The sequence below is a fragment of the Salvelinus alpinus genome, chromosome 1 (genome assembly GCF_045679555.1).
Source record: "Salvelinus alpinus chromosome 1, SLU_Salpinus.1, whole genome shotgun sequence".
Lineage (NCBI taxonomy): Eukaryota > Metazoa > Chordata > Actinopteri > Salmoniformes > Salmonidae > Salvelinus > Salvelinus alpinus.
The window spans coordinates 104,147,190-104,161,695 of NC_092086.1; the positions used below are offsets into that span (position 1 = coordinate 104,147,190).

At 43.1% G+C, this 14,506-nt stretch overlaps 1 protein-coding gene across 2 annotated transcripts in view; it reads right to left on the reverse strand.

Annotated features, from left to right (window-relative positions):
* Nucleotides 1-9,667: 9,667 nt before the first annotated feature.
* LOC139556003 (spliceosome-associated protein CWC27 homolog) overlaps nt 9,668-14,506 on the reverse strand; it is a 53,163-nt gene continuing 48,324 nt past the window's right edge. The window contains exon 6 of one of the 2 annotated variants that reach the window (XM_071369662.1): nt 9,668-9,817. In XM_071369662.1, coding sequence (XP_071225763.1) covers nt 9,794-9,817 — 24 coding nt within the window. In that variant the 3' untranslated portion in view covers nt 9,668-9,793. The remainder of the gene's footprint in view (nt 9,818-14,506) is intronic. The other variant, XM_071369501.1, reaches the window with a different exon arrangement.

The window sequence follows — 14,506 nt, forward strand, 5'->3', positions numbered from 1 at the left end:
TAAAATATTTCTTAAGTTTCCTTTTTAGAGTTTAACCTTGGTCTTGGTTGTAGTCTTGGCCTTAATTTATTGTTTTGACTGGTTATTTTCTATGCTTTAATTTAAGATTTTGGGGAAATAGTCTTCACTCCTGATCAGTCTTGTGCAATCCCTCTGGTTGTGTGGGGTTTCGTGTGGAGGCAGCCTGGCCTCTATTAGATGCAGTGTCTGACGAGGCCTTGCAGGGGGAATTCATCTCTGTGTTTGTGTTACTGCTCCAGTACCCCCCTTCAGAAGGAGGATATTATGCTCGATCACATCCCCTGGTTGGCATCTCTCCTGACACATACCCCTCCAGTGGCACTTCAACTGAGGCTCAAATGACATCCTCTGAACCCTATCCCCCTTACAGTGCATGCAGTCCACTAAGCCTTAAGTGATTAAATCAAAAGTAGTGTACCACAATAAGGGATCTGGTAAAAAGTAGTGCACTACAAGAAATAGTGGGGTCTGGTCAGAATGAGTGCCCTATATAGCAACTAAGCGGTTGTTTGTGCCTTATAAGATGAGGAAGGACAAGCAGCACAGGAGCAGCAGGTTTCAGTCAGGCGTAGGGACGGAGATAGTGACTGTTCTCTAATACATCATCCAGGGAGGTTTACAAGTGATGCACGCTCAGCTGTCTCCGTTGTAATGCAAGAAGCACATATGGACTAAGGAGAAGAGGAAGAGAGAGAGTTAAAACCTCACTGCTGAAAAATACATCTCACAAAGTGGCAGTGAATTAGGATGTGTGACACACGGACATTTATACAGGTTAACCATATTAAAGAAAAGTGGCTCTGCCTGCCTGCTTCGGCTTGTCTTTAACTATCCCCTCTGTTTTCACCGTGAGGCAATTAGAATACAAAACACTGAGATGACTAGACCATAGACTTTCAGCACACAGCTCAGGTAGGAAGGGACATTGTGACAGAGGTTGTAAAATCACAGTGCAGGTTGGTCAGAGTCAGTTAATGTAATCATAGATTAATTCGGGGGGATTGAAAGAACAGTGCTGGATGTTGCACCAAGGTCATATACTGTTTTACAATAATAACCCCAAAATCAACACACTTCTTTTGGACATGCTCTGGTGACCCTATTCCGATGACAAATCCCCACCGATGGTCTATAGAGCACAAGAGAAAGACACAGGCACAAAAAGGCGGTTGGGTTTTGTCCATCCCTTCTAATTGCACATGGACACAGGCACACACATAGCTCCTGCCCCAGACAGCCAGCTTGCTCCCACTCACACAGGGGACTTGGCCAGGCTGTGAGGACTCATGGCTAGGGGTTAAAGGTCAGACATGTGAGCCTCGGCACTGCAGGTGTGGGGGACTAAACATATGACAGAGCAGTACAGGGGCAAGAGTATACAAGGAGGAAATATATATTTTATATCATGTCAAATGGGTGCTGTGATGGTAGATCAGAAACAAGACCTGCAGAGTCTACTGTAGACTGTAGTGTAATCCAGCCCTGTAGTCTACTGTATACCGTAGTGTAATCCAGCCCTGTAGTCTACTATAGACCGTAGTGTAATCCAGCCCTGTAGTCTACTGTAGACTGTAGTGTCATCCAGCCCTGCAGTCTACTGTAGACTGTAGTGTCATCCAGCCCTGTAGTCTACTGTAGACTGTAGTGTCATCCAGCCCTGCAGTCTACTGTAGATGGTAGTGTCATCCAGCCTTGTAGAGTCTACTGTAGATTGTAGTGTCATCCAGCCCTGCAGTCTACTGTAGACTGTAGTGTAATCCAGCCCTGAAGTCTACTGTAGACTGTAGTGTCATCCAGCCCTGCAGTCCACTGTAGATGGTAGTGTCATCCAGCCTTGTAGAGTCTACTGTAGACTGTAGTGTCATCCAGCCTTGTAGAGTCTACTGTAGATTGTAGTGTCATCCAGCCCTGTAGTATACTGTAGACTGTAGTGTCATCCAGCCTTGTAGGGTCTACTGTAGACTCATCCAGCCTTGTAGAGTCTACTGTAGACCGTAGTGTCATCCAGCCCTGTAGTCTACTGTAGACTGTAGTGTCATCCAGCCCTGCAGTCTACTGTAGACTGTGGTGTCATCCAGCCCTGCAGTCTACTGTAGACTGTAGTGTCATCCAGCCTTGTAGAGTCTATTGTAGATTGTAGTGTCATCCAGCCCTGTAGTATACTGTAGATTGTAGTGTCATCCAGCCTTGCAGAGTCTACTGTAGTGTCATCCAGCCCTGTAGAGTCTACTGTAGACTGTAGTGTCATCCAGCCCTGCAGAGTCTACTGTAGACTGTAGTGTCATCCAGCCTTGTAGAGTCTACTGTAGATTGTAGTGTCATCCAGCCCTGTAGTATACTGTAGACTGTAGTGTCATCCAGCCTTGCAGAGTCTACTGTAGTGTCATCCAGCCCTTTAGAGTCCTACTGTAGACTGTAGTGTCATCCAGCCCTGCAGTCTACTGTAGATGGTAGTGTCATCCAGCCTTGTAGGGTCTACTGTAGACTGTAGTGTCATCCAGCCTTGTAGAGTCTACTGTAGACTATAGTGTCATCCAGCCCTGTAGTCTACTGTAGACCGTAGTGTCATCCAGCCCTGTAGTCTACTGTAGACTGTAGTGTTATCCAGCCCTGTAGTCTACTGTAGACTGTAGTGTCATCCAGCCTTGCAGAGTCTACTGTAGTGTCATCCAGCCCTTTGAGTCCTACTGTAGACTGTAGTGTCATCCAGCCCTGCAGTCTACTGTAGATGGTAGTGTCATCCAGCCTTGTAGGGTCTACTGTAGACTGTAGTGTCATCCAGCCTTGTAGAGTCTACTGTAGACTATAGTGTCATCCAGCCCTGTAGTCTACTGTAGACCGTAGTGTCATCCAGCCCTGTAGTCTACTGTAGACTGTAGTGTCATCCAGCCCTGTAGTCTACTGTAGACCGTAGTGTCATCCAGCCTTGTAGCGTCTACTGTAGACGGTAGTGTCAACCAGCCTTGTAGGGTCTACTGTAGACTGTAGTGTCATCCAGCCCTGCAGAGTCTACTGTAGACTGTAGTATCATCCAGCCCTGCAGAGTCTACTGTAGACTGTAGTGTCATCCAGCCCTGTAGTCTACTGTAGACTGTAGTGTCATCCAGCCCTGCAGTCTACTGTAGATGGTAGTGTCAACCAGCCTTGTAGAGTCTACTGTAGACTGTAGTGTAATCCAGCCCTGTAGTCTACTGTAGACTGTAGTGTCATCCAGCCCTGTAGAGTCTACTATAGACTGTTGTGTCATCTAGCCCTGCAGTCTACTGTAGATGGTAGTGTCATCCAGCCTTGTAGAGTCTACTGTAGACTGTATTGTCATCCAGCCCTGTAGAGTCTACTGTAGACTGTAGTGTAATCCAGCCCTGTAGTCTACTGTAGACTGTTGTGTAATCCAACCCTGTAGTCTACCGTAGACTGTAGTGTCATCCAGCCCTCTAGTCTACTATAGACGGTAGTGTCATCCAGCCCTGTAGTCTACCGTAGACTGTAGTGTCATCCAGCCCTGTAGTCTACTGTAGACAGTAGTGTCATCCAGCCCTGTAGTTTACTGTAGACGGTAGTGTCATCCAGCCCTGTAGTCTACCATAGACTGTAGTGTCATCCAGCCCTGTAGTCTACTGTAGACTGTAGTGCCATCCAGCCTTGTAGTATACTGTAGACTGTAGTGTCATCCAAACTTGTAGTCTACTGTAGACTGTAGTGTTATCCAGCCTTGTAGAGTCTACTGTAGAGTCATCCAGCCTTGTAGAGTATACTGTAGACTGTAGTGTCATCCAAACTTGTAGTCTACTGTAGACTGTAGTGTTATCCAGCCTTGTAGAGTATACTGTAGACTGTAGTGAAATCCAGCCCTGTAGTCTACTGTAGACTGTAGTGTCATCCAGCCTTGTGGAGTCTACTGTAGACTGTAGTGTCATCCAAACGTGCAGTCTACTGTAGACTGTAGTGTTATCCAGCCCTGTAGTCTACTATAGACGGTAGTGTCATCCAGCCCCGTAGTCTACTGTAGACTGTAGTGTCATCCAGCCCGGTAGTCTACTGTAGACAGAAGTGTCATCCAGCCCTGTAGTCTACCGTAGACTGTAGTGCAATCCAGCCCTGTAGTCTACTGTAGACTGTAGTGTAATCCAGCCCCGTGGTCTACTGTAGACTGTAGTGTCATCCAGCCTTGTAGAGTCTAGTGTAGACTGTAGTGTCATCAAGCCCTGTAGTCTACTGTAGATGGTAGTGTCATCCAGCCCTGTAGTCTACTGTAGGCCGTAGTGTCATCCAGCCTTGTAGCGTCTACTGTAGACGGTAGTGTCAACCAGCCTTGTAGGGTCTACTGTAGACTGTAGGGTCATCCAGCCCTGTAGTCTACTGTAGACTGTAGTGTCAACCAGCCTTGTAGGGTCTACTGTAGACCGTAGTGTCATCCAGCCTTGTAGGGTCTACTGTAGACTGTAGTGTCATCCAGCATTGTAGGGTCTACTGTAGACTGTAGTGTCATCCAGCCTTGTAGAGTCTACTGTAGACTGTAGTGTCATCCAGCCTTGTAGGGTCTACTGTAGACTGTAGTGTCATCCAGCTTTGTAGAGTCTACTGTAGACTGTAGTGTCATCCAGCCTTGTAGAGTCTACTGTAGACTGTAGTGTCATCCAGCCTTGTAGAGTCTACTGTAGACTGTAGTGTCATCCAGCCTTGTAGAGTCTACTGTAGACTGTAGTGTCATCCAGCCTTGTAGAGTCTACTGTAGACTGTAGTGTCATCCAGCCTTGTAGAGTCTACTGTAGACTGTAGTGTCATCCAGCATTGTAGGGTCTACTGTAGACTGTAGTGTCATCCAGCCTTGAATAGTCTACTGTAGACTGTAGTGTCATCCAGCATTGTAGGGTTTACTGTAGACTGTAGTGTCATCCAGCCTTGTAGAGTCTACTGTAGACTGTAGTGTCATCCAGCCCTGTAGTCTACTGTAGACTGTAGTGTCATCCAGCCCTGTAGTCTACTGTAGACTGTAGTGTCATCCAGCTCCCACTGCCAAGTACTAAAATAACAGAGGAGAATGGCAATATAAGCATCCCTCGGATATAGTGGTGATGGTTGTGGTATTGAAGGATCATAGTAATGTTATTACCATCTCATACTCAGCAGTGATAGACAGACAGACAGCAGCCATGAGCAGTATGTCCTGCCCAGAGCTAGCCACAGCACAGCAAGGCCAGGGAATGTTAAGTAGTCTGCTGGTGCTGCCGGACTGGAGAGTGACATTGTGTTGTCCTCTGTACTCTGTCCAACCAACACTACAGGAAGTCTGTATGTTAAAGCTAAGATGCTTTTTATTTTCAGAAGAGAAATCTATCAAGCTAATAGCAAGCTCCTTATTTTGAATTTATTGACTGTTTCATGTCTATTTGTTTGTTTTGTTCTGCACAAAATTGTGAGCGCTTTTGTAAACAGAAACTGTTTCTTGCCAAGAGCCAATATTGATATCAGCCACTCACAAGCCAAAAAGGAATGGGTCGCAAACCACCATTGGCATGGCTACAGTAGGTAGTCTGAGGGAAGCATGGTGCCTATCACCTGTTTTACATTAGCAGCGGCAGCTCAGGCCAGGCCATGGCCGGCCGACCAGGCTCATAGTGGAACATTACCTCTCCTTCCTGTTCCATATGAGAAGTTAAGCAGTAACCCAGAAGAGCAGTAAAAAGTGGCCTGCCGGCCAAACTCAGCTCCTGGTCACACATGGTAGAGAGCTACAGCATTTACTCCAACCACTATTACAGGAAGGCAGAGGGGCCAGGCTGGTCTCAAATGGCACCCGATTCCTCTGTGAAAAAGCTAACGTTTAAGTTCCTCGCTCAGAACATGAGAACATATGAAAGCTGGTGGTCCCTTTTAACATGAGTCTTCAATATTCCTAGTTAAGAAGTTTTAGGTTGTAGTTGTTATAGGAATATTTCTCTCTATACCATTTGTATTTCAAATACCTTTGACTATTGAATGTTCTTATAGGCACTATAGTATTGCCAGCCTAATCTCAGGAGTTGATAGGCTTGAAGTCATAAACAGCGCTGTGCTTCAAGCATTGCTAAGAGCTGCTGGCAAACGCAGGAAAGTTCTGTTTGAATGGATGCTTACGAGCCTGCTGCTGCCTACCACCGCTCAGACTGCTCTATCAAATCATAGACTTAATTATAATATAATAAAACACACAGAAATGCGAGACTTAGGTCATTAACCTCTAATTCCTCCCAAACCCGGATCCGGGAGCACCCCCATCAGTAAAAAAGCTGACTAGCATAGCCTAGCATAGCGTCACAAGTAAATACTAGCATCTAAATATCATTAATTCACAAGTCCAAGACACCAGATGAAAGATACACATCTTGTGAATCCAGCCATCATTTCTGATTTTTAAAATGTTTTACAGGGAAGACACAATATGTAAATCTATTAGCTAACCACGTTAGCAAAAGACACCACTTTTTTTACTCCACCAGTTTTTTACTCCATCAGTAGCTATCACAAATTCAACCAAATAAAGATATAAATAGCCACTAACCAAGAAACAACTTCATCAGATGACAGTCTGATAACATATTTATTGTATAGCATATGTTTTTTTAGAAAAATGTGCATATTTCAGGTATAAATCACAGTTCTACATTGCAGCTGCAATCTGAAATAGCGTCAATGCATGCAGAATAATTACAGAGACCAACGTCAAATACCTAATTACTCATCATAAAACATTTCTGAAAAATACACAGCGTACAGCAAATGAAAGCCCAACATCTTGTGAATCCAGCCAATATGTCAGATTTTTTAAGTGTTTTACAGCGAAAACACAATATAGCATTATATTAGCTTACCACAATAGCCAGAAACACAACCGCATTTACCAGCAGCAAATGTTAGCGATCGTAACAATCCAGCAAAAGATATATAATTGGACTAACCTTCATATACTTCATCAGATGACAGTCCTGTAACATCATATTACACAATGCATATAGGTTTTGTTCGACAATGTGCATATTTAGCAGCACAAATCGTGGTTATACAATGTGATCATTAGCAGCATTTCATGCATTCTGGCCGGCGCCATCTTGGAGAGGCACCTAATCTAATCGATAAATAATCGTAAACTTGACAAAAAAATATAGGTTGGACAGCAAATGAAAGATGCATTAGTTATTAATGCAACCGCTGTGTTAGATTTTTAAAATTAACGTTACTAGACATACAGTGTGCGTTACAGCCAGACCAGTGCCGCAATAATGGCGGACAAATCCTTTTTCATTTTTCCACATAAATACGGAATAACATCATAAATAGCTCTTACTTTTGGACGAGCTTCCATCAGAATCTTGGGCAAGATGTCCTTTGTCCAAAAGAATCGTTGCTCGGTTGTAAAAAGTCCTCTTCAACTTTGGAACTAGCAGCTAACAATAGCTATGTGACGCCGACATGCCCAAATGTTCAAAACGCAATACTAAGGAAATTCCGAAAATGGCAATATACTCGCATAAAGTGATATAACTCGGTTTAAAATAACTTCGTTATGATGTTTCTAACACCTATATCGAATTAAATTACAGACGGATATATCTAAGGCCGATAACTGAGCGTTTCAAAATGCCATCCTGAGGTCTTGCTTTGCGTCATGACGAACGTCAAAAAGAAAGCTCCCTCCGTTCCTTGTGGCTTTATAAGGTCTGAGATCTGCGTAGAAACTCCATTCCAATACTCATTGGTTACTGACATCCAGGGGAAGGCGGGTGCAGTTCATGTCGACCCATAGGATACATACAGAGCTTTAAACTGATCTGAGAACAGAGCCTCGTTTTCAGACCTTCGCAGTTCCTGTCATGAATTTCGCTGCAGAAAGAGTTCTGTTTCACCCACAGACATAATTCAAACGGTTTTAGAAACTAGAGATTGTTTTCTATCCAATAGTAATAATAATATGCATATTGTACGAGCAAGAATTGAGTACGAGGCAGTTTAATTTGGGAACGATAAATGGTAACTTTGAAACAGCACCCCCTATATTGAGAAAAGGTTTTAATATGGTCAAATCTGGAAACTATAATTTTGAAAACAAAACGTTTATTATTTCAGTGAAATACGGACCCGTTCCGTATTTTATCTAACGGGTGGCATCCATAAGTCTAAATATTGCTGTTACATTGCACAACCTTCAATGTTATGTCATAATTATGTAAAATTCTGGCAAATTAAATACGGTCTTTGTTAGGAAGAAATGGTCTTCACACAGTTCACAACGAGCCAGGCAGCCCAAACTGTTGCATATACCCTGACTCTGATTGCACAGAACGCAAGAGAAGTGACACAATTTCCCTAGTTAATATTGCCTGCTAACATGAATTTCTTTGAACTAAATATGCAGGTTTAAAAAAATATACTTGTGTATTGATTTTAAGAAAGGCATTGATGTTTATGGTTAGGTACATTCGTGCAACGACAGTGCTTTTTTCGCAAATGCGCTTGTTAAGTCATCACCCGTTTGGCGAAGTAGGCTGTGAGTCGATGATAAATTAACAGGCACCGCATTGATTATTTGCAACGCAGGACAAGCTAGTTAAACTAGTAATATCATCAATACCATGTGTAGTTAACTAGTGATTATGTTAAGATTGATTGTTTTTTATAAGATAAGTTTAATGCTAGCTAGCAACTTACCTTGGCTCCTTGCTGCACTCGCGTAACAGGTGGTCAAGCCTGCCACGCAGTCTCCTCATGGAGTGCAATGTAATCGGCGTCCAAAAATGCCGATTACCGATTGTTATGAAAACTTGAAAATCGGCCCTAATTAATCAGCCATACCGATTAATCGGTCGACCTCTAGTACAGATCCAGGATCAGCTTACCCTCTCCAATTATCTTAACTATTAGGGGGAACAATGCTAAACTGACCTTAGGTCATTCTCTTGGGGAAACTACTGCAGCAGCTTCTGCCTCTCATCCCTTTCCCCTCATTGCTCACCACAGTTAGGGTTGCAAAATTCCGGTAACTTTCCTAAAATTCCCAGAAATCCCTGTTGGAGGATTCCTGGAATCAGAGAGGATCAGAAATGCAGCTGCAAACATCAAAAGGCATGTACGTCTTATGAGAAAGGTCATTTATTATCAGTACATGTTCATTACATTGCTCATCAGACAAGTTGACATCGATGACTTGGAACGTCATCCATCAACCTTACTACTTTACCTAGGTACCTGAGCATTTCTCACCCCTTCACCTTCCAATTCTCACTCAATCACAACATACACATACAGTACTGTAGGATGATAAAAGTTCATTCCCGGAAATGTGGGTCAGATTCCAGTTGAAAACGCTAGAAGGATACTATGTCTTGATGACAGAGAGCTTTACATTAACAATAGCTGTCAGGTCATGAGCGTTTCCCTTTTATCAGGGATTATTCTGATGGGCTGGAGTCACGTTAGCCCTGTGTTAGCTACATCAGTCCAGATGTGAACAGAGGCCAACAGCTTCTCAATAACAGCTGTTTTGGTGCTTCATGGCATTCCAGGGTTCAAAGTTCACACAGTTTAACAGGAAGGAGAGACAGTTGTTTTGAAGTGGTGGGTTAGAGCGGAAGAGAGGAGTGAGGCCTGGTCTGTCACATGGCCGGGGTTAACCTCCAGGCCTAACTCTTGACCTTCTTCCTCTCTCCGCCGTTTGTTGACGGGGTTGCGTGGATCATAGATCTCAAACGTGTCTTCGTCCTGCATGTTGGCATCCTTGACTTTTCTGGTTTGTTCATCAAACTGGAGAACATGGGCCATCCTAAATATATAAGAAAGAAAGAAAGAAAGAGAGAAAGGTCAACGACTTATAACCAACAGACTAGACCCTGTTTCACTGAGACATTAACACACAGATCCAAAATGGTGAAAGTAGCAAAAACATGGCCAGGTTTCTACTGACTAGACTCATATCATTCTAACTTCCCCTACAGATATTAAAGCACCAATGTCCACAATAAAAACATAAATAATCACAACAAAAAGAGATGCGTCTCCATCGGTTCCTCCATCATTAATTGAGAACAAATGCCCTTCCTCTGAAGTGGATGTTAAGTCACAACAGGCATGTTATCAAGATGTCATGGTGGTTAGAGATGCCATTGTATTGCTGATAAAGGAATATGCTACACCTTTTACACAACGCAACACAGTAATGAGTGTGGTGATCACAGAAGTTTGCTAAAGAAGAATAGCACAGTCAAAATATGGGGTCGAAATGTTCTGTTCTCTTATGGAGGAGGAGGAAGAGGAGCAGAAGAAGGATGGAGAGAAAGGTGAGGAGGTAAATGGTGAAGAGGAATAAGAGAAGGAAGTTGACTGATATGCATTTGGAAGCATGATTGGCTTTCCTGTTGTCCTTTGGGGACTGTCAGCAAGTAACACCGTCACAGCAGAGAAAAAGAGGGAGAACGGCTGAATCTGAAGGAGCCCGCAAGAAGCAGCTGTAGGAACAGCAGCTAACATGGAATTCCACCTACATAGGACAGGTTTACAACTGACATCCTCGATGGAACTGAACTGCCACCGGAAGACTAGGTAGGACGGATATAGCATACTTCTAGATTTCCACATTCTTTATGGTTTCACTGATAAGCATTCTGTTTAATGATCATTCCAAAGGGTAGATCCAATATGGCCACAAGCTTTCAACTGGAATGTGTGTTCTGCTAATTCTAAGTGTATTGAAAATTCCGTTAGGATCAGAGGACTGCTGCCTCATTAGTAAATAAAGGAGATGAAAACACACGAGGAGAGGGTTAGAGAAGAGAGAAGGTAATGGAAGAGGTGATTATGATTTGATTTGTTAGGATCCCAATTAGCCGACATCAATGGACTGGGGTCCAACACATAATGAAAAATACATTACAGACGAAAGACTTTACAATTGACATGCATTTAAAAACATGAACGTGTAGCCTGTGTACATCTATCAGTTACACATACAATGCCTTTGGAAAGTATTCAGACTTTTTCCACATTTTGTTACATTACAGCCTTATTCTAAAATGGATTAAATAATATATTTTTTTTTAAACTCAGCAATCTACACACAATATCCCAAAATGATAAAGCAAAAACAGGATTTTAGAAATTCAGCAACAACTTAAAAAAATATATATATATTTATTTGACATTCTTCAAAGTAGCCACCATTTGCCTTGATGACGGCTTTGCATACTTTTGGCATTCTCGCAACCAGCTTCATGAGGTAGTCACCTAGAATGCATTTCAATTAACAGGTGTGCCTTGTTAAAAGTTAATTCCTGGAATTTATTTCCTTCTTAATGCGTATGAGCCAATCAGTTGTGTTGTGACAAGGTAGGAGTGGTATACAGAAGATAGCACTATTTGGTAAAAGACCAAGTCCATATTATGGCAAGTACAGCTCAAATAGGCAAAGAGAAATGACACAAAGGTCGTGAAGGTCAGTCAATCCGGAAAATGTGAAGGCCTTTATGGTTTCTTTAAGTGCAATCGCAAAAACCATCAAGCGCTAAGATGAAACTGGCTCTCATGAGGACCGCCACAGGAAAGGAAGACACAGAGTTACCTCTGCTGCAGAGGATAAGTTCATTAGAGTTACCAGCGTCAGAAATTGCAGCCCAAATAAATGCTTCACAGAGTTCAAGTAACAGACACATCTCAACATCAACTATTCAGAGGAGACTGCATGAGTCAGGCCTTCATGGTTGTATTTCTGCAAAGAAACCACTACTAAAGGACACCAATAAGTAGGAGAGACTTGCTTGGGCCAAGAAACACGAGCAATGGACATTAGACCGGTGGAAATCTGTCCTTCATAATACGGTGTATTCTTCATTTTGTTGAGTTTAGTCACAACTTCTCAATTTGCAGTAAGTCAGCCAGTCTGATGTGCAGCCAGACTTATTAGCCACTCCTTTTGCTCCATCTCTTTCAGCCAGTCAGTTTTTAATTTCCTCATCAATCCATGGAGCCTTAACAGTTCTAACAGTCAGTTTCTTAAAAGGTGCATGTTTATCAATAATTGGAAGAAGCAATTTCATAAATTCATCAAGTGCAGTGTCTGGATATCCTTGTTAATCACATCAGACCAACAAATATTGTATGTTGATCTTTCAACTGACACTACTTACAGAAATACTTATCTGTTTATAAAAATCTATATTTTAGAGAGAAGATCACAGGGTTAGAGAGGAAAGGGATTGGAAGAGAAGCAAAGGGTCTGAAATGTCATAAAACGAGGTCTTGACCAAAGCAGGGACTGATTGGCCAATGGCCAGCTACCTTTCAGGAAGATGAATGAAAGCACAGCACTAACACAAACATAGATTTAGCTGTCGTGTTCATCAAGCTTTTTTCCCCCCTCCGCTTAGTCAGTCCGTCTAATCACTCACAGTGGCCTGTATTCCCAGAGCCTCACACGTCATCTACCCAACATCACCTTCTTCTTCTGGAGAGAACACGTATCTTAGATCAGCTGTAAGTCAAATCTTAATGATTTAACCTCTATCAACCTGCTTCCCTTAGAACACACTGACTGAAAAACTCCAATGCGTTACCTAATAGGCCAAGCCTATCAGTCAAGCAGTTAACATCAAACTACCAGTGTATAGCTACAGAGACCAGGAACTCTACGGGGAAACTGGTAAAGAAAGCGGAGAAAGAGATGACTTCAATAGGGGTGAGGCAGGTCACCGGTGTCCATCAGGCAGACTCATCTATCCGGCACAGAGGGATTTGCACCACATGCATAATGCTCCGACAGGGACACACCTGTTTGGAGGGTTCTGATGAAGACCATGCGTTACACAGGGGTCACCGAGCTGAACCCTGGGTTAATTAAAATCAAGATAACATCTTCTCTTTTATCACCAATTCACAGAAGATGAGATTATTTTATTATTCGGGGGGGTATTAGAGGTAGTTGTTTTATTATTTGGGGGGGGTATTAGAGGTAGTTATTTTATTATTTGGGGGTGGTATTACAGGTAGTCATTTTATTATTCGGGGGGATGTATTAGAGGTAGTTATTTTATTATTCGGGGGGGATGTATTAGAGGTAGTTATTTTATTATTCGGGGGGATGTATTAGAGGTAGTTATTTTATTATTCGGGGGGGTATTAGAGGTAGTTATTTTATTATTTTGGGGGGGGGGTAATACAGGTAGTTATTTTATTATTCGGGGGGGTATTAGAGGTAGTTATTTTATTATTTGGGGGGGGGGGGGGGTATTACAGGTAGTTATTTTATTATCCGGGGGGGTATTAGAGGTAGTTATTTTATTATTTGGGGGGGGGGGGTATTAGAGGTAGTTATTTTATTATTCGGGGGGGTATTGCAGGTAGTTATTTTATTATTCGGGGTGGTATTAGCGGTAGTTATTTTATTATTCGGGGGGGGGGGGTATTACAGGTAGTTATTTTATTATTCGGGGGGGTATTGCAGGTAGTTATTTTATTATTCGGGGGGGGGGTATTACAGGTAGTTATTACATTTTGGGGGGAATTACAGGTAGTTATTACATTTTGGGGAGGGGGCATTATAGGTAGTTATTTTATTTCGGTGGTATTACAGGTAGTTATTTTATTTGGAGGAGGGGAGGGGGGTATTACAGGAAGTTATTTAAGTCAATGTATTGCCATATGAGTTGTGTTGTATGCTATCAGACACCATTGGCAGAACCACTTTAATCAGCCACTAAGATCATATTGAAATGTTTGTCCTCCTCGTATGTGTGTGTTGGATGGAGTGTGTCTGAGTGTGCACTTGAGTTTGTGTGCGAAGCTAAGTACGAGTGTATTTGTGTCAGCTGGCTTGTCTCTCTGTGCATGTGTGTATGTCTGCCTTCAGTGAAGCGGTATGTGTGTGCTCTGCAGTCCCCCTCCTGTGTTCATGTGAACTGGGCAGTAGTAGTAACAGCTCATCCAGGATATCATGGCTCTATTCTGGCAGACAGGGTTAGGATTAGGCCAACCACTACCATTCATTTATCTTCAGCCTCAGTGATGACAGGCACACAGCCTCACCGCTCAGACTTACTAAAGAACAGTGTGTGTCAGGCTCTGGGCTCCCACCATTCAGAGCTCCACAGTCTGCTCATCAAACCCACTCTCTACCCAGAGCTCCACAGTCTGCTCATCAAACCCACTCTCTACCCAGAGATCCACAGTCTGCTCATCAAACCCAAAAGAGGGAGGAAAGAGAGCGCCAGACAGACAGATGTCTGTGAGCGCGCGTGTGTGTGTGTGTGTGTGTGTGTGTGTGTGTGTGTGTGTGTGTGTGTGTGTGTGTGTGTGTGTGTGTGTGTGTGTGTGTGTGTGTGTGTGTGTGTGTGTGTGTGTGTGTGTGTGTGTGTGTGTGTGTGTGTGTGTGTGTGTGTGTGTGTGTGTGTGTGTGTGTGTGTGTGTGTGTGTGTGTGTGTGTGTGTGTGTGTGTGTGTGTGTGTGTGTGTGTGTGTGTGTGTGT